We start from the raw sequence: 27,656 nt of genomic DNA, 5'->3' as shown, positions 1-27,656 counted from the left end.
AGGTTAATGGTTGGACTTAATGATATTAAAGGTCTTTTCCAACAATTCTATATTCCTAATTTTGTGTGTTTGTGTGTGTGCATCAGGGCAGGAATTACAATCTAAAGTGCCTGAAATAATATGAGACATACTGAAGTCTAGCAGAGTGGTGTTTTCATAGCTGAAGTCATGGAGAGGAGTAGCAGTTATGCACTATGGACAATCAGCAACCCACTGCATCAGCTTCCCATGCCTTTTTTTATTTTTTAGGAGTAGAGACATAAACTTAGGCTACGGCTACACTGGAGACTAAACACTACAAAGGCCTGTTCTTTGGCCTTGAGACCAAACAGAATTATTTGCCACAGCAAATACCTGTACTAGTACTGGTCCTACTACTTTCACTTTCAGAAACATATGCAGATGGCCTACCGGGAACAGCCTCGGTCCCGTGCTTACTCCTGGACTGTGACTAAGAAATTTAAAGAGTGCAATAAGGTGGACCAAAATCATGTGTGGAAATAGTCTGACAATATAAGTCTAACATCTTAGCCTATTTCCAGTCCCCAGTCATTGCTCTAAGCACAATTCAAATAGTACACGTGTAGTCTAAGTTGCTACATCCTTGCAAAATGTAGTTCTAAATTACTGTCACTAGGAAGGTAATACCTGAAAGCAATACATCTTGAGACTATGTGGGAGTACAGATAAATCCCTATTATTATAATCAGTCATATATTGAAGCTCCATTTTGTTGAAAGGACTGCCGCTGCTTGCAGTCTAGGAAACAATAAATTGGCAACAGACAATACAAAGAGAATAAAAAGAAACAATGGATAGGCCAGTAATACTTCATAATTACTGTTGAGTCTATTTTATATGGATCCTCATACAGATCACAAAGCCTTCCACTAAAATTGACATAAGGGGAAACCATGGAAACTTACATATTACATTGTAATCATTATTATGAACATAAAAATATGTGTTGATTTCAGAATTTAAAGATATTATAAATAGTTAAAACAATACATTAATGACTAAGCTATAGTCAAAAACTCCTATCATCATAATTTTTATTTTCTAACTTTAGATTCTTTTTAATACAATTCATATGCAGAGAAACAGTATAAATATGTTAAGGGACTAAGAAACTGAATTCACTGGGGGTACATGGGAAAAGGTAAGAAAACAGTACATACCGTCACAAGATGGCAACGCTCTGTTCCATGCTGGCTTTCCATCTGCGCCAATTACACACGTTATAGTTGAAGCATCGATAATCTTATATCCAGAATCACACTGGTAAGTGATAGTTGAACCAAGCTTAAAGTCTGTTCCGATTCTTGTCCCATTCATGATGTTTCCAGGATCAAAACAAGCTTCCCGTGGCTTTTCTGTTGACATGAATGAAAGTAAATCTCTATACACTTTCAAGTTAAAAAAAAAAAAATCAGTGTTTTTTTCCAGTCAGTTTATATTTTTCATCAGCTTATTAAAATATTTTCCTTGTTTCTGTATGCTTACTACAAGATTGTGGATATTTGCATTACTCTGGTTATCTGGCCAAGAAAATTATACTTAGAGGATCTAACCAACAGCATTTTCTTCCTGCCTTTTGTTAGTAGAACTCTCTAAAAGCTGAATGACTCCAGTGAAGTTTAGCAGTGTAGAAGAAAAACTACTCTTTCTAGACATCACCACTTAACACTATTATGTTTTTTAAGCAAGTATCATGCTCAGTACTCAATAACTTCTGGTTAGAAAGCTGCCATACTATGGAATAATTTAAACATTAAAAATGTATTGTTTCTCTATGCTTCATATTTAAGAAGATCTAATAATAACTGGAGCTTGAAGATTGACAAAAGAAGCACAACAGTTATTTTCTGGCATGGATTAGTAGGTACAAAATCTTTAATCAGAGTGAGTATAGACATCAATGTTGACAAGACTAGGATTTCATTCATCATCTTTGGCAAGTTAAAATAAAAAGAAAAGGGATGGGAGAAATCTTTCATACTAAATATTACTTTCAAGAGTATGACTGAGATGATCTTCAAATCGGAAGAATTTAGGCACAGAACATTCTTTATAATAAACTAAATGAAAACAAAATATTAGTAGAAGTCGAGAACTATCCAATACTTTTTCCTAGAAAAGGCTTAAACACAACTCAGTCCCTCTAAAATCTATGAAAATATTGTGCAATATTACTTCAATAAATATATTTCGCCAAATATGTGAACTCTTTAGAAGGGAAGGGCACACCTAACATAAATAAAGTTCATTATAGGACGGAAAGATTTTTTATTAAAATATTCCAGAGTCAAATTCATAGACAAAGCTTACAGCATGACTTCTTCCCTTACTAAATTTTAATAAAGCATATATTTTAATGAAATACTGAAGGAATATTATCAGAAAGCAAAACAAGTTGTCCATAATCAGAAATGTTAAGTAAAAAATTTTACATTAAATAATGTACATAATAAAATATTGAATTATTAGGTAAAAATGTACTGCCTGTTGAATATAACTTTTAAAAATATAGCATTCTGCTCATATATATTTTATTTTCTTATTATTTCATTTAACTTCCAGTTGCATAGAGGCACACGTATCAGACTATGCTGAGAACAGAAATTACACACACAGTGAAAATATGTACACACATTTTCAAAGGGCTTCTTTACCTCTTTATCTCCTTCTGCTCAACTTTCTTTCCTTGCAGGCCAACATGACTTTCTGGAACAAATTGTTTTCCTATTTTATTTTTATTTTGTTTGAAGTTTAGATAGGAACAAGCAGACAAAGATTTCATCTATGGCAATATGATAATTGCTTTGAGAAGAAAAGCCTTGCCAACATAGAGAATAATGTGTGATGCTGGATGAAAGATGAAGACTAAAATTAAAAATTATTTAATAGTTCTTTTCAACCTCTCTCTCTTTTATCGGTATGTTATTTCAGTATTCTCTAGGTATTTGTTCTGGTTTGGCAGCGGCCGGCAACAAAAGCGCCACGCGGCCGCCCCTCCCCCTGCCGGGGTGCGGAGGAAAATGGAAAGAAAAGAGGCAGAAAACTGGTGGGTCGGGATAAGGGCAGTTTAACAGAACAGCAAACAAAGGGAACAGTAAGAACAACGGTACAGATAAGGAGAAAACACAACACAAACCTCACAACCCAGACAGCCGTTCTCCCGGATCGCACCGCCGCTGAGCCCTCCCGAGCGGCCAGTGAGTTCCCCCCGCCCAGCTCCCCCCCATCGGATCCCAGCATGACGGCACATGGTGTGGAATACCCTGCTCTGTGCCTGGCTGTGCCCCTTCCTGGATTCCGGTGAAAATTAGCCCTGTCCTGGCCGAACCCAGGACAGTATTTTTGCTCCTTCATTTTTGACATGTACATTAATGTGGTTTGCTTCCATTGTCAAGAAGAAGCAGCTGAGGCAGCACCTCTGCTGACAAAAAACAGCTTGATAAATCTTAGCAGAGATGACAAACAAGCCAGAGACAGCATCTGTGACCAGAAAAAAACCCAGCTTTTAAAGTGAGTGTGTGTCTTTAATGAACAGTCAGTGTAACCCATTCTCTGGCTAGTAATAGGTATCCCCCAAAAGATGCAAATATTGTCCCGCTGTAGTTATTAAAAAATGTATATATAGGTTCAACAACAAAGTTGAAAGGAAAATGTATTGGTATGCATCAGCAAGGAGGTAGTAGCAGTCATGTATTGTACTTGGGGTAAGAGAATTCCATTATTCTGCAACTCTTCCAAATGCTACTTTTGATGTGCATCTTCTTTCTTTACTTTTTTTGTCTCGAAGATGAAAATGTTCATCAGTAATGTGAAAGAGATTTCTTTCATGCAAGAGGATTTCTGTGTTCCTCCACACATTTATACAAAATAGTTTTTAAACCTACATCGATGCAAAGAGGTATTTGGCAGTTCAGTATGAATGCAGCTAGAAGTAAACAAATTTGAGACTCAAGAAATACTAAATAACACTTCTTTCCCTTTATGTTTCCACAGTTTATGGTGAGAACAGTACCTTTATAATCAATGGCAAATCCTGACATTCCAACAGAAGCATCACTGCGAAAAGCCAGAAACAGACTGTTACCACTGCTCTCTATTCTTTCAGGAGCCTGTGAGCCTTGAAAACTGCCAATTAGAGGACTGTTGGAATCCTCCCCTTCATAAATATGTAGAAAATCATAACTGGGTTCCATACTGAAACTGAAAATAAAGGAAAAAGAGAATTAAGTCTTCATTTCTCTTTCATGAGTTAAACATTACTGTGACTGTGGTTGCCAGTCTTCTGCCTGACACATTTTCTTCTCCAGAAATAAAAGACTTTTTAAAATACAATTCACAGTGAAAATTTACTAACTTTCAATGGAGTTCTCTTTACCATTGATTAAAACACCTTCCACTTTCTAAAAGATGTACTACCAGGACATCATGCAGGCTCTGACTACAGTCAATGAAAAAGAAGCATATCCTCCCACCTATCTTAATCATCATTCTCAAATGGCATTAACCACCTGTTGCAGAAAGGCTGCCTTTTACCAGTGACTACAGGGATAATTCAGAATACTAGCTAAAATTAAAAGTCCAGCTTTTAGTGGCCTAAACTGGATGATATTAAATCTACCCATTACAAACATAAATTCACCATTTTAGAAAAAAGAAACTTTCATATGGAAAGACAATATCCTGTAACTTGTCTTTCATAGGATCATAGAATGGTTTGGGTTGGAAGGGACCTTAAAAGTTCATCTAGTTCCAACCCCCTGCCATGGGCAGAGACACCTTCCACTAGAACATGTTGCTCAAAGCCCCATCCAGCCTGGCCTTGAACACTTCCAGGAAGGGGGCAGCCACAATTTCTCAGGGCAACCTCTTCCAGTGTCTCACCACCCTCATTGTAAAGAATTACTTACTCATTTCTAATCTAAGTCTACCCTCCTTCAGTTTAAAGCCGTTATTCCTTGTCCTATCCCTACATATCCTTGTAAAAAGTCCCTCTCAAGCTGTCTAGAAGACCCCTTTCAAATACTGGAAGGTTGCTATAAGGTCTCCTTGGAGCCTTCTCTTCTCCATAACTCTCTGAGCCTTTCTTCACAGGAGAGGTGTTCCAGCCCTTTGATCAGTTTTGTGGCCCTCCTCTGGACCCGCTCCAACAGCTCCATGTCTTTCCTGTCCTGGGGGCTCCAGAGCTGGATGCAGGACTTCAGGTGGGGTCTCATGGGAGGGGAGCAGAGCAGAGGGGCAGAATCCCCTCCCTTGACCTGCTGGCCATGCTGCTTTTGGTGCAGCCCAGGATACGGTTGGCCTTCTGGGCTGCAAGTGAACATTGCATTTGGTCATACCCAAATTATATCAGAGAATTATGATAAATTAAGGTGAATTATTATTACTAGTCTTGCTAAATCATCCATGCTATGCCATCAAAAGGGACTTCAGGGCACTGGGACGATTGGTTGAGGGATCAGGGGCGCAGGTCGTGTTTTACTCCATCCCATCAGTGGCAGGGAACAGCACTGAAAGGGGCAGGAAAACTCACCCAGTTAACAGGTGGCTCAGGGACTGGTGCCATCAGTCAAATTTTGGCTTCTTTGATCACGGGGAGGTGTACACAGCACCGGGCCTGCTGGCGACAGGTGGAACTCAGCTGTCTCAAAGGGGAAAAAGAATTCTTGGCCACGAGCTGGCGGGGCTCATTGAGAGGGCTTTAAACTAGGTTCAAAGGGGGAAGGGGATATTGCCCAGCTCACTAGGGATGAGCCTAGGCTTGGCGTGCCAGGGTCAGGGGTGAGATTGACAGCCCAGCTCAAGTGTGTTTACACCAATGCATGTAGCATATGCAATAAACAGGAGGAGCTGGAAGCCATTATACAGCAGGACGGCTATGACTTGGTCGCCATCAAAGAAACATGGTGGGACAACTCGCATGACTGGCATGCTGTCATAGATGCCTACAGACCAACAAGGAGAGGTGAGGGAGTTGCTCTATATGTGAGGGAGCAACTAGAATGCATTGAGCTTGGCGTGGGGGCAAATGAGGAACAAGTTGAAAGCTTGTGGGTTAGAATTAAGGGACAGGCTCATAAGGGTGACATTACAGTGGGTGTGTACTACAGGCCACCTGACCAGGAGGAGGAAATTGATGAGGACTTCTACAGGCAGCTGCAAGCAGCCTCACAGTCACAGGCCCTGGTTCTCATGGGGGACTTCAACCACCCTGACATCAGCTGGGAAGACCATATAGCTAGGCAGGCGCAATCCAGGAGGTTCCTACAGAGCATCGATGATAACTTTCTGATGCAAGTGGTGGAGGAACCAACAAGGAAAGGCGCGCTGCTGGACCTTGTATTAACAAAAGAGGAGAGACTGGTGGAGGATGTCAAGGTCGGAGGTAGACTCGGCTGCAGTGACCATGAAATGGACGAGTTCAGGATCCTGCGTGGAGGAAGCAGAGCGATAAGCAGGATCAAAACCTTGGACCTCAGGAGGGCTAATTTTGGCCTATTCAAGGAGCTACTGGGAGGAATCCCGTGGGCCAGGGCTCTCGAAGGCAGGGGCGTTCATGAGTGCTGGTCGCTCTGTAAACGACACTTCCTCCATGCACAGGAGCAATGCAACCCCCTGAGAAAGAAATCGAGCAAAAGAAACAGGAGACCTGCATGGTTAAACAAGGAGCTTCTAGCGGAAATCAGGAAGAAGAGAAAAGTCCATGGAATGTGGAAAGAGGGACAGGCCACTTGGGAAGAGTACAGAAACGTGGTGAGAGCATGCAGGGATGTGACGAGGAAGGCCAAGGCCCACCTGGAATTGAAGCTGGCAAGGGATGACAAAAACAACAAGAAGGGCTTCTTCATCTACATCAGAAGGAAAAGGAAGGCTAGGGACAATGTGGGGCCGCTGCTGAATGAGGCGGGTGTCCTGGTGACAGAGGATGCAGAGAAGGCAGAGCTACTGAATGCCTTCTTTGCTTCAGTCTTCAGTGCTAAGACGGGCCCTCAGGAATCCCAGGCCCCGGAGGGAACAGAAGAAGCCTATAAAGAGGACGACATTCCCTTGGTCGAGGAGGACTGTGTGAGGGATCGCTTAAGCGATCTGGACGTCCACAAATCCATGGGCCCCGATGGAATGCACCCACGAGTGCTGAGGGAGCTGGCGGATGTCATTGCTGAGCCACTCTCCATCATCTTTGAGAGGTCCTGGAGGACAGGAGAGGTGCCCAAGGACTGGAGAAAGGCCAATGTCACTCCAATCTTCAAAAAGGGCAAGAAGGAGGACCCAGGGAACTACGGGCCGGTCAGCCTCACTTCCATCCCGAAACAGGTGATGGAGCAGCTTATCCTGGAGGCCATCATCAAGCAAGTGGAAGAAAAGAAGGTTATCAGGAGTAGTCAGCATGCATTCACCAAGGGGAAATCATGCCTGACCAATCTAATAGCTTTCTACGATGACATGACTGGCTGGGTAGACAAAGCGAGAGCCGTGGATGTTGTCTACCTCGACTTCAGCAAGGCTTTCGACACAGTCTCCCATGATATCCTCCTAGGGAAGCCCAGGAAGTGTGGGCTGGATGAGTGGTCGGTGAGGTGGATTGAGAACTGGCTGAATGGCAGAACTCAGAGGGTTGTCAACAGCGGCGCTGAGTCTAGCTGGAGGCTGGTAACTAGTGGTGTCCCCCAGGGGTCAGTACTGGGCCCAGCCTTGTTTAACTTCTTCATCAATGACCTGGATGAAGAGTTAGAAGGTACCCTCAGCAAGTTTGCTGATGACACCAAACTGGGAGGTGTGGTAGATACACCAGAAGGCTGTGCTGCCATTCAGCGTGACCTGGACAGGCTGGAAAGTTGGGCAGAGAGGAACCTGATGAGGTTCAACAAAGCCAAATGCAGGGTCCTGCACCTGGGGAGGAACAACCCCATGCATCAGTACAGGCTTGGGGTGGACTTGCTGGAGAGCAGCTCTGCGGAGAGGGACCTGGGTGTCCTAGTGGTCGACAGGTTAACCATGAGCCAGCAGTGTGCCCTGGCTGCCAAGAAGGCCAATGGGATCCTGGGGTGCATCAAGAAGAGTGTGGCCAGCAGGACAAGGGAGGTTCTCCTTCCCCTCTACACTGCCCTGGTGAGGCCTCATCTGGAGTACTCTGTCCAGTTCTGGGCTCCCCACTTCAAGAAAGGTGAGGAGCTACTGGAGAGAGTCCAGCGGAGGGCTACAAGGATGGTGAGGGGACTGGAACATCTCTCCTACGAGGAGAGGCTGAGGGAGCTGGGCTTGTTCAGCCTGAAGAAGAGAAGGCTGAGAGGGGACCAAATAAATGCTTATAAATATCTGAAGGGTGGGTGTCAGGAGGATGGGGCCAAGCTCTTTTCAGTGGTGCCCAGCGACAGGACAAGGGGCAATGGGCACAAACTGAGGCAGAGGAAGTTCCGTCTGAACATGAGGAAGAACTTCTTCCCTCTGAGGGTGACGGAGCACTGGAACAGGCTGCCCAGGGAGGTTGTGGAGTCTCCTCCTCTGGAGATATTCAAGACCCGCCTGGACGCGGTCCTTTGCAGCCTGCTTCGGCAGGAGGGTTGGACTAGGTGACCCACAGAGGTCCCTTCCAAACCGTACCATTCTGTGATTCTGTGATTCTGTGATATTTTATGACATTTATACAGTTAAACAAAGCAATTATGAAGATAATATGAATGTAATGTCTTTCAGAGGAATTTAATTGAGTTGTGGGACAACATGAAGGTAAAAGCATAGGCATTTATATGAGAAATTTATAGAGAGCTAGATAAAACAATATACTGGGAACAGTGAAGAAAATACAAGAAAATTAAAACTACATTAAAAAATCAGGCAAGGGCTCAGTCAAATGAGAGAATTTTTTTCTTTCTAACTAATTTTGTAAACAAAATGAGTAAATATTTGGCTTTTTTGCAAGTGTGGTGGTCATCTGTTTTTCTTTCTATTACTTTAGCTAGTACTGTTAGACATAAAATTTTCCAAATCCTGTAAGACAAAAGGTACAATATCTTTAGATAAGAAATCAGAAGAAAACATATTCTTTAAGCAATGTCAAATGGAAATGGCTTAACATTAATGAATAATATTTTATGCCCTATTTTCAAGAGGTAAGAGAAGCCAGAAAAATGTATTGAAACTTCTGCTGAGACAGAGAATTCTCAGTTGAGAGTTAGAAGAGTTGAAACGAATAGCACTCTAAAGCCCAAACCCAGGAAAAGTAAATTGTACAGGGCAATGGTTTTCAATTTCTCTGTAACCAACACACATTTTCCAAAATATATTGCATCTCTCTATTCTCAGCCCACTTTCTCATCCTATGCAGACACTGATGTCTTCTCAAAGCCAGTTCCTTGCGAATAGTGCAGGTCTTATCTGTAGCATACTGCCTAAGAATTAAAAATGTTAGATAAAATGAACAGAAAATCGTATGTTAAGAAATTAAATTTTGCAGAAACATTACCCCTCTCAATCATCTACCAAAGTTCTGGGGAGGTCCCTACTGACTGGGAGCTAGCCAATATTACTGTAATTTACAAGAAGGGTATCACTGAAGACTCAGCAACTACAGACCTGTTAGTCTAATCTCAGTTCCTGGAAAAATAATGGAGAAGATTGTACTGGGTACTACTGAAAGGCATTTAAAGAATAATTCAATCATCAGGCACAGTCAACATGGGTTCACAAAGGGAAAGTCCTATTTAACTAATCCAGTCTCCTTCTATGATACGGTAACCACCTAGTGGGTGAAGGGGAGGCAGTGGATGTAGTTCTTCTGGATTTTAGTACAGCTTTTGATACTGTCCCTCACAGCATCCTTCCAGATAAGTTGTCCAACTGTGGGATGAGCAGGTTCACGGTGCACTGGGTGAAGAACTGGCTGAATGGCAGAGCTCAGCAGGTTCACGGTACACTGTGAAGAACTGGCTGAAGAGCAGAGCTCAGAGGATTTTAGTGAATGGCGCTACATCTGTCTGGCAACCAGGCACCAGCGACGCTCCTCAGGATTCAGTTCTAGGGCTAGTTCTTTTGAATACATTTATTAATGGCCTGGATGCAGGACTTACATGCGTCACTAGTAAGTTTGCTGATGATACCAAACTGGGAGGTTCTGTTGAATCCTTTGAGGGACAAGAGGCCTTGCAGAGGGATCTAGATAGATTGGAGCATTGGGCAATCATTAAGTGGATCAAATTTATCGACTTGAAATACCAAATTCTGCATCTGGGATGGAGTAATGCCAGGCACAAGTATAAATTGGAGAGGAGTGGCTGCAGAGCAGCCCTGCAGAAAGGGATCTGGGGGTGCTGGTCCACTGCAGGCTCAATACAAGTGAGCAGTGTGTCCTGGCAGACAAGAGAGCAAACTGCATCCTGGGCTATATGAAACACAGCATAACCAGCCGGTCAAAAGATGTGATTATCCCACTGTATTCAGTGTTGGTGCAGCCTCATCTTCAGTACTGTGTGCAGTTCTGGGCCCCACAATTTAAGAAGGATGTGAAGGTCCTTGAATGGGTCCAGAGGAGGGCAACAAAGCTGGTGAAGGGGCTGGAAGGTATGTCTTATGGGGAGCTGCTAAGGACTTTGGGCTTGTCTAGTTTGGAGAAAAGGAGGCTGAAGGGTGACCTCACCACTGTCTACAGATTCCTGAGAAGGGGAGGTGGGGAGGGAGGTGATGAGCTCTTCTTACTGGGATCCAGTGGTAGGACGCCTGGGAATGGTTCAAAGCTGCACCAGGGGAGGAGGTTCAGACCTGACATTAGGGAGCTTTTCTTTACTCAGAGGGTGATCAAACACTGGAACAGGCTTCCTAGAGAGGTGGTCAATGCCCCAAGCCTGTCTGCATTTAGGAGGCATTTGGACAATGCCCTTAACAACATGCTTTAACTTTTGGTCAGCCCTGAACTGTCAGGCAGTTGGAGTAGATGATCATCATAGGTCCCTTCTCACTGAAATATTCTAGTCTAGTCTAGTGTAGTTTATTCTAAAAATCAGGGAAGTTAGTGAAAGGATTGCAGAAATGGAGTTATTTCAGGTCTGACATTTCATATAAATCAGTGGGGATTTGTGATAGTGCATTAAGTTATTGGTGTTCTAACATTAAATATATTCCTAAAACTATCTCAATTTACTTCTCTGTTACAAAGTTAACAGCATGTATTTGCACACTTTTTCATTAAATGAGAATCTGTGTTGCTCTTATGATCAATTTACACTAAAAATACAGTATTTATTAAAAAAGAAAAGTAGTCAAAGTTTTTCATTTTGTCTCTCTGATACTTATATGTATACAGGTAACAGTGTTGGTTTTCCTTTCCTTCTTAATTTGTATTCCAGTTTTCCTTTTTATTTCCAGTATCCTAAAAATATTTACAAGATCAGCAACCCCAACACCCACACCTTAAAAGGTCTTGTGGGGTGGGGAGGAGAATTGGAAGAAATAGGCAAAACTTGTGGGTTGGGATAAAGACTGTTTGACAGAACAGCAAAGGCAGAAGAAAGTAACAACAATAATACTGACAGAAAGCATATGCAGAGTGCAATTTTCTCACCACCCAATGCTCAGCTCACTCCTGAGCAGCAAATATACTCCCCTGGCCAACAACCAGCCAGCTCCCCCACTTACATACCCAGCACGACATCACGTGATATCAAATATCCCATTTGTTTGGCTAGCTTGGGTCATCCCTCCTGGCTTCTTGTGAAAAATAACCCTGTCCCAGCCAAACCCAGGACAACAAGTATGAGCACCCCACCCCACTGGGGTGGAGAAGTGAGTGAGCGGCCATGTTGTTCTTTGTTGCTGGCTGGGGCAAAACTACAACACTTGTATTCCTTAAAATAGAACTCTCAAAGAAATCTGAATACTGAGTAACTGTAAGTTTCTTTTGTCTTACTTGAAATGTAGTATTTGAGCTGATTATTTAGGCAGTCCACAGAAATATGCTGCTTACCATACCTATCGTGACATTTTCAAGTGTGTCATTAGTGGAGAACTATTCTCATCCCTTAATGCTATTTGATCAAATACCCGAAGAACAGAATTATAGTATCCTTGATTATATAATTTCACATATCTTAGGCTTTGATTCCTTAATTTCTTGTGTATCAATTTTTTATTAGAAAACACACTGCAATCAGTCAATGAAAGAAACGGGGGGGTTTTTTGTTCTGATGGGTTTTTTTTTTCAAAAAAAGGGTGCAAATATTACACAACAAAATTCTGAACATGCCGTTGTCTCATTCTAAAAGAATCAGAATCGATCACCATCCCACTGAAGTCAACTGCAATGTTACCATTCTTAGCTTAAAAATTATACTTAGGACAGAGAATCAAAAAAGAGAAAAATTTGAATTTGCATCCATAGATATAGCATGCTAGACGGTTATATAGGCCTATTCAAACAGAAATGATAAATTTAACACATGAATATGACTATATCCCTGAACTTCAATTTGTGTTAAAAATCTATGCAACAAATATAGGTTGATGATGGAACACTGAGCAAATAAAACTTTTGTAAAATTATGAGAATAGTAAAAATAATAGATAAAATTATGAAAATTATAAAAGCGTATTTAGCCTGTATTTGTAAAAACCACTAAGAACTGAGTTACAGATACACATTTCACTACAGTTCAAGTCTCTACTATAAGGCACAACAATGTAATTCAAACATTTCTACAAATTGACGTTGTTTTTCAAAGATTTTTATTTCCCAGGTCACAAAAAGTTTTGTTGCTTAGGAATATATTTTATATCAAAAAATTACGTATGACTGTATTATTTGCTTTTCTGTTATTTGCAAGCAATGATATAACACATATTAGATGTATGCTTGAGGACTTAGCCAGAGAATATAATTAGAAGCTTTAAGAAGTGATAAATGATGCCATTTTTAGATGTGACATTTAAAATCCTGTTAAACAGAGGCATTCACCCAGAAATGGTACCTTTTGAATATCAAGGCAATGACAAAGTCAGGGTTTACTTTTATTCTCCAGTCACATTCTTTCCCAGGAGGATAAGGCTGTGGATAGTTAGGAGATAAAATAACTCCTGCTGGGCCTGTCAGGTTTCCTCCACATGCAGCTGTCGCAATGTAAAAAGAAATAGGAATATGGTCATATGTTAAATTCACAAGCACATATTAGCTGTTAAATAGGTGTAAATGGACTTCTACATTTACCAAAAATAATATTAAAAATGCCCCAGTGCTTTCCCACTTCCAGATAGCAAACATTTTTGTATTTTCTTTCAAAAAAGTGAGGTCTGTTCGTATTCAAAAGCAGCACAGGAGAAACACTTTCTAAAGGAATAAAAATATGAAGTTAAATAAGAATTCCTGTATATTCTTGCTGTTGCTTTATCATATCACTATCAAGCTTAAGTATTTCTTATATACTGGAAGTACTTCAAGAATTGGGGTAGCTCAATAGCAGGATTCAGGATGGAGTTTCTTTTGACCATAGATGTAACACAAAACAGTTTGATTCACTCAGTAAAGGTATTACCCAAATAAAAAAATCCAATACATTAATTTAGTTACCATAAATAGAACACTACTTTTAAACAGATAAGGAGTCCAGCTTCCAAAGACAATTACCACATGGAAGTCTAACTAAAAAGTACAGTAGTCAACACTGGCTGCATCTGCATTACCAAGTCATGCAAAGTCATAGGAACACATTTGTAGAGGAAAACAGTTGGTACTAACGATTTGGAATCTGTATTAAATTTTTAAAGAAGGATTTTTTCAGGCCATTTCTAGTCTGGTCCAGTGGAGTGAATGCTCACTAGTGGTTGAAGTACCTCAGATGCACTCATACAACACATCTTACAGTTTAATTCCATTCAGAAGCTCCAAGAAAATTCATAATCATGAACTAAAGCGTGAGCAAGAAGATTTACTTGGAAATGACGGTCCTAATCCAAATGAAAACAGTAATGAAGACATTCCCTTTGTGGTATTTATGAAAACAAACTAAACTTTTTTTTTCCCTCTCCATTATTTGTTTATTTATTTATTTATTTATTTAAACATTTAGTATATTTATGTGTTTTTTTTGTGTCTGTAGTTTTGGTATTTTAGTCATTATTTTTGATCCAGGGTGTGTGTGGTTTGTGAGGTTTTTTTTTATTTAATTTTTATTTCTTTTTAGTTTTACTTACGAATAACGGTTCCAGGAAATGTTTCACATGTGTGGTGATGATAAAGATCAGATAACCTGAGATAACCATGATCAAAGTTATAAAGTACAAATAGAACCGAAATCTTTAAACAATCGCAGAATCACAGAATGGTTTGGGGTGAAAAGGACTTTAAAGCTCTTCTAATATCATCAGGAATGGAAGTAGCAAAATGTTCGAAGTACTGAGTAGTACAGTTATTACATGCAAATAATTTTTCATTTGTAAGTCAGCATAAGGACTTTATAGCATTTTTTAAAATGACATATAGTGGCTTTACAGAATCCTTAAGGTTCTAATATTGTCATGTCTACAGCACATATTACTTTAATCTGCTTTTCCCTTCAAAGTCACCTTAGGTGTATGGAAGAATATCAATATGTATATACTTTTTACCCAAAGGTACTCTCTCTGTCTTTCTTTGTTTCCTTTTTCGTGTTTTAATTTTTTTCATTAGACTTTAAAGAATTATGGAGGGATTATAATTGGTATTGAGAGAAAGAGTATGAATCTTCTAGGTCTTTAGGCACCAGATATCTTTTGGGTTTTATTTTTATTTACATATTTTTAATTTGTGAACAATCCCAGTGTGTTTAGTAAACATTTTCACACTGTTATTCGTACATTGCACACAAGGTATCCAGAAGACAATGTTCAGATTATATGCTGCTCTGTTCTTCTAGATGATATGGAGTTAGAGATACTATCCTGCATTATCCCAAATCTTTCCCAGTATCTTTGGGATATATGTAAACACTTTAGACAGATGGAGAGCCGCTAGTTGTTTGGGGATTTGCTGTTTTGGAAAGAGCCTCTCCAAAACGGCTTGTAGAAAGTAAAAGCATTATGCTTATTCCAGTGCTGTTAAAACATATTGTGTCAGTTTTTTAGGATCATTAAAGTAAGTATTCATTTAATCATAAATCAATAGGCAACAAAATCATAAAGATTTAAAAAAATTTCTATACCTTAGCAGATAATTATAGCAGAAAACTTTTCACGGATGTTGATTAACTCTAATCTTAGAAGAGCTACACTGATGACCTTAAAATACATTTCAGCAAGACTTCTAAGCCATTAAGTATTAGTGTACTGACCAGAACCTCAAAGAAACCTCTATGCCATATAGAACAATGGAACCAAGAATCAAAGCTTGTGTCAAAGAAAGAAGATCTCCCACTCTGTCCTGGTATTATGGAAATGTTTCATCAGCTTTGTCTGCTCAGACCCTTGTCTCTGCATCTACCTTTCCCAACAAGCATCCTGTTCAGAAAAAATATCTTTAGCTTCCTTGGGATTGCACAGGATGGGTATTTAATCTACAAGAGAATTCAGAAAAATTTCAGAATAAATACTGGATCACAGTTTATGTAACTAAATTATTACACAAAAGACCCTTCTACTGAGACCATTTCAATGAGAAATTTTTTTTTAATCCAAATGACGTCTTCCATTTAATTATTTCTATTAGAATTTTTCAATTTTAAACTTGTACGAAGTTTAAAGAATAGAATAGAGAAAATGACATCCAAAAATAGTGTTAATCTTGAGAATAAGGCTGACAGTAACCCTAAGTATGCAGAACGCAGTTATTTTGAAGAGCATCACTCCAGTGTGAGCATCATATGCCCACTAGTTGAACAAGAAAACCAAGTATGCAGAATGCAGTTATTTTGAAGAGCATCACTCCAGTATAAGCATCATATGCCCACTAGTTGAACAAGAAAACCAATCAGCGTTAATCTTAAACAGAGACTAACATTTCATCTTATTACCTATGCACATAGGAGGATCAGGTTGCCAGAAGAATCGGTTATTCAGCTGCACACATGTAATTTTAGCCTGTCCTTGAAGTTGATAGCCAGGGTCACACTGAAAGGTGGTAGTGTCTCCAGGCTCTCTGCTGTCTCCGTATCTAGTGCCATTCTGTGGTGTCCCAGGATCATTACAGGTTGATGCAATAGAAGCTGTAAGAGAATGATGAAATAAAAGCTTCAAGGTGTAGATACCAAACATCCATAATTAAAAGCACAATATTTTTACAAGAGCATTCCAACCAGAGGGAATAGTATTTACTCCTCAGTTAATATCGGAAGGCATCTTTTTCTTTATTTTTATGAGAATCTGCCCACTGAGACACATCATGCTTATGCTGGCTTCCTGCCAGTTTCCTTGGTATAAAATATGGCCTGAGAGAAAACAAACACCAGCTTTTCCCTCTTTTCTTTTTTTTTTATTGTTGTCCAGTTAATGCATCAAAAGAGCTAGTAACTATTTTCTCACTTCAATGTTTTGGTTATCAAAACAAATTTCCTTATGCACTTGGATGCCTTTTGCACAACAGCATAAGTATCATAATATAAATAACATTGTTTTATAGTCTTCATATCCTGCAGCATACAAATGCTATGTTTACCCAGCTGACTGAATTAAACAGCAGTTTTATGCAGCCCTGAATTTCCCATTTCAGGGGCAAGAAAGAGCTTTCTTACAGTACTACAAAACTGAATCTAAGCAAAATATCTCATCTATGTTCAGCATGCTGAGTTTGGATATAGATTTTGCTTTGTAAAAAAAATAAATTAATTTAAAAAACAGTGTTAAATTGAGTAGAAAAATTAGTATGGTACGACTCAAAGCAAGTAATCATCCAGAAAGTGGATACACAAATCTACATCCACTATGGATTTGTGGAAGATGCCAAATCTCTTCTGCTGGCTTCAGGTATTCCACATCCCGAGTTGCAGTAAACATTTCAGTCTTCCCAAGGAAAGAAGGTCCTGTCTCTGGAGGTTACTGTCCCTAAATCACTGAACTGCGCTGTTTTCTGCCACTCCAGGCTGCTCCACCCAAACATGTATTTTTCAAAGAACTTATCTCAACTGTGAGCAAAAGCCAAAGTAAGAAGTCACAAACACAGTGTCACAATCACCATTAATGATACCAGTGTGTGGCTACACGTAAGTCCTTCTACCACTTTCATCAACTACATTCAACCAAGTTTAAACTTCTTGAATCAAGACCAAAGACTTATGAAAAAAACTGATACACTAGACCATTCTGCTCATCTCCGGTACTGGAAGGGAAAATCCTTGAAAAATGTGAAACATCAATATTAAATAATTGTCTTTTTTCATAATATGAACTATGTATACTTTCTTGTGTGCTCACACATCAGACAACTGATACATTCTTAAACTGATTTGTAACCACCTCAACTCTACATGTGATGTTTCTTCAAGGTGTAATTTTGCTTTGATGTCTGTAAGACATGATCAGACCAATAGGGAGCATTCAAAGGAAAAAAATGATGTCATTTATTAAAAAGCATATATGCTGTTGTTAAAACTGTGTTTTACCACTTCGTTGGCTAACGAACTAACATTATTGTTACTTATCGTATTTGGCTGTGCCGTTCTCCAACACTCTCTGGGAAAGCAGTGACTATGTCTTTCTGTATTTCAAGCAGTATGTAGCACTTCAGGTACTTGGGTTTTAGGATAACATTACAAATTACAGGCCAAAAATGACTAAAACTATAAATATTATTTGTTTATGCTTGATAATCACTTTCTATTGTTTTAACTAGAGGGACATAGTGTCTTCCACACCTCCTATAAATGATGTGTTCTAGTGACAACAGTCCGTTCTCCCTGTTCTGGCTGGGTTTTTTTTGGGGGGGGTGGCGGTGGTGCTTCCCCTGTTTCAATCCAAGGAAACATTCATATTTCATTAAAATTATTTTGTTAGCTTATTTCAAATGGTACAACCCAAAGGCTTGCGTGAGATAAAAGAGCTCCATCGCTGCTACCACTATGCAACCTTTGTGATCATACTGTGCAGGTAATCCATTTTCTGTGTTAATAATTACATCTACTCCTTCTGTACACACCAAAAGAGTATAGCACCATAAGAAACAGGAAGGGCAACTAAGCATTTGCAAAATTGAAACAGTTACCAAGTTGTACAACTGGAAAATCTTTTTTTCTGTGTTGTAAACTTTCAGGAGACAGAAAGGTTGAAAAAAAAATGAGCAAAGTGAGAAAGAAACATTTTAGATCGATAAACCAGTTTTATGCATGTTCTAGCAAATAAGAGGTCTTTGAGAAATCACAGAAACTGTAAAATATCTCTATATAGGGGTTCATGGATTGTGAAAACTAACACGCTACAAAAGCTGGAGCATTGTATAACATGTTATTATTCACAATTTTTTGACCTTGTTTCCATTCCAAAAGAGTACATCTCATACCTTGGGATGATTCTTATATCTAAATGAAGTAAAAGACATGACAGGTGTTTTAACAGTGGTGGACTTTTTTCCACCAGAATTCATAAGCATCAATCTAAGAGTTAAAGTAGTGGCTGTCACTACTAATGAGTACTGTGTAAGCACTCCCTAGGCACCACTCTGACAATTTACCTGACATCCCATATTAGTGCAGTTTACTAACTGCATACTTGGCCACAGGGGAAGGAAATCACGGTCATGACCTCAGAGAAGTTATTTCTTATTTGACAGACAATAACAGATCTAAAAAATGGATCACCGTAGTGTGTATCTGTTCAAGAATCATAATTCTTTCAAGTATACAAGCATAAGCACACCTCTGTCATTAATTAGTATCTTTTTTTCCAACAAATCTCTGCTTATCTTAATTTTCTCCTTATAAGGTTATGCAATATAATATCTTAGCAAACAACATTTTTTCCCATTTTGACTGTCATCTATGCTCCAATTACAAAAGACTGATGCTTTTTAAAATTCATCTCACAGTTGATCTCCATTTCTTACACACAAAGTTCTAAATTTTAAGAACAATCACAGATACTTAATAAACACCAAAATGTTCTTTACACTTTTGTTCTTGCAACCTCAGAAGTTATTGTATGTATTTGAAACTAAACACCTTTATATCTTGCCAAATACACTTGATCCTAATTAAACAAACCACCAGACATTTAAGCACTGATGTGTCATCTAGTAAAGTGAACATTTAGACAGACTGTCAACTTTTCAACTTGTCTCCTTTCCAAGTTGTTTTACTTCTCAAGATTCTCAAGAGGTTCTGTAACTGCATGAAAATTACAAGCCTACTATTGCTTCAGCTGGTATTGTGCAAGTATCTAAAGGGTATAGAGGTTATATCCATTGATCGTAATCCAGACATTAAAATCATCAGTTCTTCTGTCACGGCTCTTCTTCTATGACAGGATCTGTTCTTCTCAGCCCCTACACTAATACATAGACATGTAATTAATATCTAGCTTACACACTTATGAGAAAGGCCATGTTCATGCTGTAACATTGTCATATGCAATTTTCAAAGAAACCTGATGAATTCAGAAACTTGATGCAGAACACAATTAAAATATAGGCGCTGTAAAGCAGTTAAAGCAGTAACCGCATTTTAGACTCTGGGATATTAAATCAAATGAAATTCCATAGTTAGACTCCATAGAAATGACTGAGAAAATTTAGGTGCGTACAATGGCATAGCCAGGAGAGAGGATTTGAATTCCATTGAGCTGGAAAAGAACCAAATCACTATTTCTCAGTTCTTGCACATGTATTCTAAGCAGTAACCTACATCATAATCAGTGGATTATAGAGTAACACTCTGTACAGATTTCCCATCTCTTACTATCTCATCTGCTCAGAGCAGAACAGGCTTCTCTGTACACAAAAGCTGGAACCAGGAGTAGGTGCCAGAAGAACGGGCTGCTGGGAAAACCACAGATTGCTAGGGAGCTTTCAGACCTCCATATGTTAGCAGCCACTGTGTTAAGCCTCTCTGGTTTTAATTTAATAATCTTCCAGAATCCCATTTTAGATCTTATTTTGGATTTGGCCCTCAAATTAATTTCTCAAAGTTGATTTAAACTTCACTGAAAATCAATAGGAGACTGTTTTTGCAAATATGAAACACTGTGTCTGTACCCTTGCGAGCAGTATGTTAGATTTGTGCCTAATTCATCTTTCATCTGAAGGACACTTCTTTTTTATCAGTTTGTTTAGCCTATAATCTATTGTAGCTCAAGAAAAAAACACATCACCATCTTCAATATTGTTTTCACTATGTCTATGGTAAACAATCATGTAAGCCGTTTACTGTAGCGTTGTGCTGCAGACACTCTTTTTTTTTCTACTCCATATGGTTATACAAACAGTAAAGACTTGTCAGAAGCTAGGCTTGAAAATTGCAGGCAATGCACAAGCTTCCCCTGTTTAGTGTATCATGCTTGCATAATAGGATTGAGAAGGATTTTGGTATGTTGAAGCTGAGACATTGTACATCGGATTTGCAGTGATTTCAGCCTAACAAACATTTCCAAATGTGAAAGAATAATGTTTGCTCTCTGAAAAGTATATAATGTAATGTATGTAAGTGTACAGACTAAGAACTGTGTAAATTAGCATCAGCTACACAGTTGAATGTCTTTTATTGCCCAAGACTGTAAAGAAAAAAGAAACCCAAATGTTAATGAAGCCTCTTTCATTAAGTCTGAAGAACAAAAGCTCACAAGTTTAGAGATAACCATCAAAGTAACCGCCAAACTTGATTTCTGCTTAGTTCCACAGAAACCAAATGAAGAACTGCAACCCCCCATGAGGCTGAGAATGCCTTGCCCAGGCCGTGAATTAGACGATGGACAGGAATGCTACGATACAATTTCATTAGCATGAAACTCTGGTATTGTGAGTATGCAATGCAACATTTATAGCATCACAGAAAGCAAGAGAAGAGACTGAACTGTGAAAATATTATGTCACAGACTTTAAAATCACAGAATCAGAGAATCACAGAATAGTACGGTTTGGAAAGGACCTCTGTGGGTCATCTAGTCCAGCCCTCCTGCCGAAGCAGGGTCACCTACAGCAGGCTACACAGGACCACGTCCAGGCGGGTCTTGAATACCTCCAGAGAAGGAGACTCCACAACCTCCCTGGGCAGTCTGTTCCAGTGCTCCGTCACCCTCAGAGGACAGAAGTTCTTCTTCATGTTCAGACAGAACTTCCTGTGCCTCAGTTTGTGCCCATTGCCCCTTGCCCTGTCACTGGGCACCACTGAAAAGAGTTTGGCCCCATCCTCCTGACACCCACCCTTCACAAATTTATAAGCATTTATTAGGTCCCCTCGCAGCCTTCTCTTCTTCAGGCTGAACAAGCCCAGCTCCCTCAGCCTCTCCTCATAGGGGAGATGCTCCAGTCCCCTCACCATCCTTGTAGTCCTCCACTGGACACTCTCCAGTAGCTCTTCATCTTTCTTGAAGTGGGGAGCCCAGAACTGGACACAGTACTCCAGATGAGGCCTCATCAGGGCAGCGTAGAGCGGAAGGAGAACCTCCCTCGTCCTGCTGGCCACACTCTTCTTGATGCACCCCAGGATTCCATTGGCTTTCTTGGCAGCCAGGGCACACTGCTGGCTCATGGTTAACCTGTCGTCCACCAGGATGCCCAGGTCCCTCTCCGCAGACCTACTCTCCAGCAGGTCCACCCCAAGCCTGTACTGATGCATGGGGTTGTTCCTCCCCAAGTGCAGGACCCTGCGTTTGCCTTTGTTGAACCTCATCAGGTTCCTCTCTGCCCAGCTTTCCAGCCTGTCCAGGTCACGCTGAACGGCAGCACAGCCTTCTGGTGTATCTACCACACCTCCCAGTTTGGTGTCATCAGCAAACTTGCTGATGGTACATTCTAATTCTTCATCCAGGTCATTGATGAAGAAGTTAAACAAGGCTGGGCCCAGTACTGACCCCTGGGGGACACCACTAGTTACCAGCCTCCAACTAGACTCAGCGCTGCTGATGACAACCCTCTGAGTTCTGCCATTCAGCCAGTTCTCTATCCACTTCACCGACCACTCATCCAGCCCACACTTCCTGAGCTTCCCTAGGAGGATATCATGGGAGACTGTGTCGAAAGCCTTGCTGAAGTCCAGGTAGACAACATTCATGGCTCTCCCTTTGTCTACCCAGCCAGTCATGTCATCGTAGAAAGCTATTAGATTGGTCAGGCATGATTTCCCCTTGGTGAATGCATGCTGACTACTCCTGATAACCTTCTTTTCTTCCACTTGCTTGATGATGGCCTCCAGGATAAGCTGCTCCATCACCTGTTTCGGGATGGAAGTGAGGCTGACCGGCCCGTAGTTCCCTGGGTCCTCCTTCTTGCCCTTTTTGAAGATTGGAGTGACACTGGCCTTTCTCCAGTCCTCAGGCACCTCTCCTGTCCTCCAGGACCTCTCAAAGATGATGGAGAGTGGCTCAGCAATGACATCCGCCAGCTCCCTCAGCACTCATGGGTGCATTCCATCGGGGCCCATGGATTTGTGGACGTCCAGATCGCTTAAGCGATCCCTCACACAGTCCTCCTCGACCAAGGGAAAGTCATCCTCTTTGTAGGCTTCTTCTGTTCCCTCCGGGGCCTGGGATTCCTGAGGGCCCGTCTTAGCACTGAAGACTGAAGCAAAGAAGGCATTCAGTAGCTCTGCCTTCTGCGCATCCTCTGTCACCAGGACACCCGCCTCATTCAGCAGCTGCCCCACATTGTCCCTAGCCTTTCTTTTGCTGCTGATGTAGTTGAAGAAGCCCTTCTTGTTGTTTTTGACATCGCTTGCCAGCTTCAATTGCAGGTGAGCCTTGGCCTTCCTCGTCGCATCCCTGCATGCTCTCACCACGTTTCTGTACTCTTCCCAAGTGGCCTGCCCCTCTTTCCACATTCCATGGACAAAAGGGAATCTTGAATTCTAGTGTCTTGTGTCCTTTATTTTATTTTAACAAGGGATGTTTTAATTGATTTAATTTTCTTTTATCTCAAAATTTAGTTAGTAAGGCAGCTATGCGATTTTTCATATGTAAATTTCTTTCAAAAATCATTTTTGTGCTAATCCCCTTTTCTTGATAATTTAATTGTGAACCAAACTGGAATAACTGCATGATCTAGCATGTCCTAGCAATGAAGATTCTATCACTGAAATTCCTATACTATTTAAATGTAGTAGCTCAGGCCATTAGACAAGTGATAAAAAGATATCTGAGCAATAAAAGAAGAATTTACAAGACAACAGTACTCTAACAGTTCAAGATAGGTGACACAGCTACTGTAAGAATTTCTGTAGACAAACAAATGATCAAACTGAATTACAAAAATGGACAGAAGCAAGCATCATAGCTTAAACAGGTTTGTCAGATCAAGTGCAGTGTTATTAGGAACTATCAAAAAGAACTGATGCTTAAGCTGTTGTCAGAGGAAGTAAATATCAACACGTGTCAGCATCAGACACAATAATTTCCAGTTAATTGTTCTAATTAACTGGTGGGTATAAGTTGTTTGTTTTTATTATCATAATTGATGACTTGTGTTTTTAAGACAAAGATTTAGTCAGGCATCTTTACTCATTATTGCTTATACCTCCACTTACTTCAACAGTAAATCTTCAAAAAAATGGGAAAGCAAACAAACAACAGAAAAAAGAAAGTTGGACTAAACCAACTACACAAATACCTTCATTTTGTATCTTAGCTTTGAATAAAATGAGTGTCTAATAGGACAGAGATACTACAAAGAAATTGAGGAATCGCTGCTGAATGAGGCGGGTGTCCTGGTGACGGAGGATGCGGAGAAGGCAGAGCTACTGAATGCCTGCTTTGCTTCAGTCTTCAGTGCTATGACTGGCCCTCAGGAATCCCAGGCCCCGGAGGGAACAGAAGAAGCCTATAAAGAGGACGACTTTCCCTTGGTCGAGGAGGACTGTGTGAGGGATCGCTTAAGTGATCTGGACGCCCACAAATCCATGGGCCCCGATGGAATGCACCCATGAGTGCTGAGGGAGCTGGCGGATGTCATTGCTGAGCCACTCTCCATCATCTTTGAGAGGTCCTGGAGGACAGGAGAGGTGCCTGAGGACTGGAGAAAGGCCAGTGTCACTCCAATCTTCAAAAAGGGCAAGAAGGAGGACCCAGGGAACTACGGGCCGGTCAGCCTCACTTCCATCCCGAAACAGGTGATGGAGCAGCTTATCCTGGAGGCCATCATCAAGCAAGTGGAAGAAAAGAAGGTTATCAGGAGTAGTCAGCATGCATTCATCAAGGGGAAATCATGCCTGACCAATCTAATAGCTTTCTACGATGACATGACTGGCTGGGTAGACTAAGGGAGAGCCGTGGATGTTGTCTACCTCGACTTCAGCAAGGCTTTCGACACAGTCTCCCATGATATCCTCCTAGGGAAGCTCAGGAAGTATGGGCTGTATGGGTGGTCGGTGAGGTGGATTGAGAACTGGCTGAATGGCAGAACTCAGAGGGCTGTCATCAGCGGCGCTGAGTCTAGTTGGAGGCTGGTAACTAGTGGTGTCCCCCAGGGGTCAGTACTGGGCCCAGCCTTGTTTAACTTCTTCATCAACGACCTGGATGAAGAGTTAGAATGTACCCTCAGCAACTGTGCTGATGACACCAAACTGGGAGGAGTGGGGGATACATCAGAAGGCTGTGCTGCCATTCAGCGTGACCTGGATAGGCTGGAAAGTTGGGCAGAGAGGAACCTGATGAGGTTCAACAAAGGCAAACGCAGGGTCCTGCACCTGGGGAGGAACAACCCCATGCATCAGTACAGCCTTGGGGTGGACCTGCTGGAGAGCAGCTCTGCGGAGAGGGACCTGAATGTCCTAGTGGACGACAGGTTAACCATGAGCCAGCAGTGTGCCCTGGCTGCCAAGAAGGCCAATGGGATACCGGGGTGCATCAAGAAGAGTGTGGCCAGCAGGACAAGGGAGGTTCTCCTTCCCCTCTACACTGCCCTGGTGAGGCCTCATGTAGAGTACTGTGTCCAGTTCTGGGCTCCCCACTTCAAGAAAGATGAAGAGCTACTGAGGAGAGTCCAGCGGAGGGATACAAGATGTTGAGGGGACTGGAACAACTCTCCTACGAGGAGAGGCTGAGGGAGCTTGGCTTGTTCAGCCTGAAGAAGAGAAGACTGCGAGGGGACCTTATAAATGCTTATAAATATCTGAAGGGTGGGTGTCAGGAGGATGGAGCCACATGCTTTTCAGTGGTGCCCAGTGACAGGACAAGGGGCAATGGGCACAAACTGAAGCACAGGAAGTTCCGTCTGAACATGAGGAACAACTTCTTCCCTCTGAGGGTGACGGAGCACTGGAACAGGCTGCCTAGGGAGGTTGTGGAGTCTCCTTCTCTGGAGATATTCAAGACACGCCTGAACAAGGTCCTGTGTAGCCTGCTGTAGGTGACCCTGCTTCAGCAGGAGGGTTGGACTAGATGACCCACAGAGGTCCCTTCCAACCCCTACCATTCTGTGATTCTGTGATTCTGTGATTCTGTGATTCTGTGAGCGCAGGTGTGGTATGCCGGGGTGGGGATGAGATTGATAGCCCAGCTCAAGTGCATCTACACCAATGCATGTAGCATGAGCAACAAACAGGAGGAGCTGGAAGCCATTGAGCAGCAGGACAGTTATGACTTGGTCGCCATCACAGAAATGTGGTGGGATGACTCTCACGGCTGCAGTGTTGCGATGGATGGGTATAAACTCTTCAGAAGTCATAGGCGAGGAAAGAGAGGTGGTGGGGTGGTGCTGTATGTTAGGGCTTGCTTTGATTCTATAGAGCTCGACGATTGTGACAACAAGGTTGAATGTTTATGGGTAAAGATGACGGGGAATGCCAACAAGGCAGACACTCTGCTGGGGGTCTGTTGTAGACCACCCAACCAGAAATAAGAGGCAGATGAAGTTTTCTACAAGAGGTGGGCAGAAGTTTCACAATCTCTATCCTTTGTTCTCTTGGGGGACTTTAACTTACCAGACATCTGCTGGAAATACAACACAGCAGAGAGGAAACAGTCTAGGAGGTTCCTGGAGTGTGTGGAAGATAACTTCCTGACGCAGCTGGTAAGTGAGCCTACCTGGGGAGGTGCCTCGCTAGACCTGCTGTTTACTAACAGAGAAGGACTGGTGGGAGATGTGGTGGTCGGAGGCTGTCTTGGGCATAGTGACCATGAAATGACAGAGTTCTTGGTTCAAGGTGAAGTTAAGAGTGGGGCCAGCAAAACCACCACCATGGATTTTCGGAGGGCAGCCTTTGGCCTGTTCAGGATGGTGGTTAAGGGGGTCCCCTGGGAGATAGTCCTGCAGGGCAAAGGGGTCTAAGAAGGCTGGACATTCTTCAAGGAGGAAGTCTTAAAACACAGGAGCAGGCTGCCGCAAGATGAACTGGTGGGGAGAATGACCGGCCTGGCTGAACATGGAGCTCTTGCTGGGACTCAGAGCAAAAAGGAGGGTCTACTACCTAAGAAAGAAAGGGCAGGCAACTCAAGGGGAGTACAGAGGTCTCATTAGGCTGTGCAGAGAGGAAATTAGAAACACAAAAGCCCAGCTAGAACTCAGGCTGGCCACTGTTGTAAGGGACAACAAAAAAATGTTTTTACAAATACATCAACAACAAAATGAGGGCTAAGGAAAGTCTCCATCCCTTATTGGATGCAAGGGGGAATACTGCCAACAAGCATGAGGAAAAGGCTGAGGTACTTCATGCCTTCTTTGCCTCAGTCGTTAATAGTCAGACTAGTTATTCACAGGGCAGTCAGACCCCAGTGCTGGAAGATAGGGAAGGGGAGCAGAATAAAGTTACTGTAATCCATGAGGAAGGAGTTAATGACGTGCTATGCCACTTGGACACTTATAAGGCTATGGGGCTGGATGGGATCCACCCGAGAGTAGTGAGGAAACTAGCGAAGGAGCTGGCCAAGTCACTCTTCATCATCTATCAGCAGTCCTGGCTAACAGGGGAGGTCCCAGATGACTGCAGGATCGCCAGTGTAACACCCATCGACAAGAAGAGTCAGAAGGAGGATCCCAGGAACTACAGGCCTCTCAGCCTGATCTCGGTGCTGGGGAAGATTATGGAGCAATTCATCCAGAGTGTGCTCACGGGACATGTGAAGGACAGTGAAGGAGAGCAGCTCTGTGGAGAGGGACCTGAATGTCCTAGTGGACAACAGGTTGTCCATGAGCCAGCAGTGTGCCCTGGCTGCCAAGAAAGCTAATGGGATCCTGGGATGCATTAGGAGGAGTGTGGCCAGCAGGACAAGGGAGGTTCTCCTTCCCTTCTACACGGCCCTGGTGAGGCCCCACCTGGTGTAGTGTGTCCGGTTCTGGGCTCTCCACTTCAAGAAAGATGAGGAGCTACTGGAGAGAGTCCAGCGGAGGGCTATGAGGATGGTAAGGGGACTGGAGCATCTCTGCTACGAGGAAAGGCTGAGGGAGCTGGGCTTGTTCAGCCTGAAGAAAAGGCTGCGAGGGGACCTAATATATACTTACAAATATCTGAAGGGTTGGGTGTCAGGAGGATGGGGCCAAGCTCTTTTCAGTGGTGCCCAGCGACAGGGCAAGGGGCAATGGGCACAAACTGAGGCACAGGAAGTTCCGTCTG

General features: G+C 41.9%; 1 protein-coding gene across 1 annotated transcript in view; it reads right to left on the bottom strand.

The window, feature by feature from the left end:
* CSMD1 (CUB and Sushi multiple domains 1) overlaps positions 1-27,656 on the bottom strand; it is a 1,295,699-nt gene that overhangs the window by 231,433 nt on the left and 1,036,610 nt on the right. The window contains exons 27-30 of the mRNA XM_075445037.1: positions 15,987-16,178; positions 12,975-13,113; positions 4,034-4,221; positions 1,182-1,376 (exon numbers count right to left, since the gene is read on the bottom strand). Coding sequence (XP_075301152.1) covers positions 1,182-1,376; positions 4,034-4,221; positions 12,975-13,113; positions 15,987-16,178 — 714 coding nt within the window. The remainder of the gene's footprint in view (positions 1-1,181; positions 1,377-4,033; positions 4,222-12,974; positions 13,114-15,986; positions 16,179-27,656) is intronic.

This window comes from Opisthocomus hoazin, chromosome 2, assembly GCF_030867145.1.
Source record: "Opisthocomus hoazin isolate bOpiHoa1 chromosome 2, bOpiHoa1.hap1, whole genome shotgun sequence".
NCBI classification, from domain to species: domain Eukaryota; kingdom Metazoa; phylum Chordata; class Aves; order Opisthocomiformes; family Opisthocomidae; genus Opisthocomus; species Opisthocomus hoazin.
The sequence above is the reverse complement of the archived record's forward strand: the minus strand, read 5'-3'. Positions and strand labels throughout refer to the sequence as shown.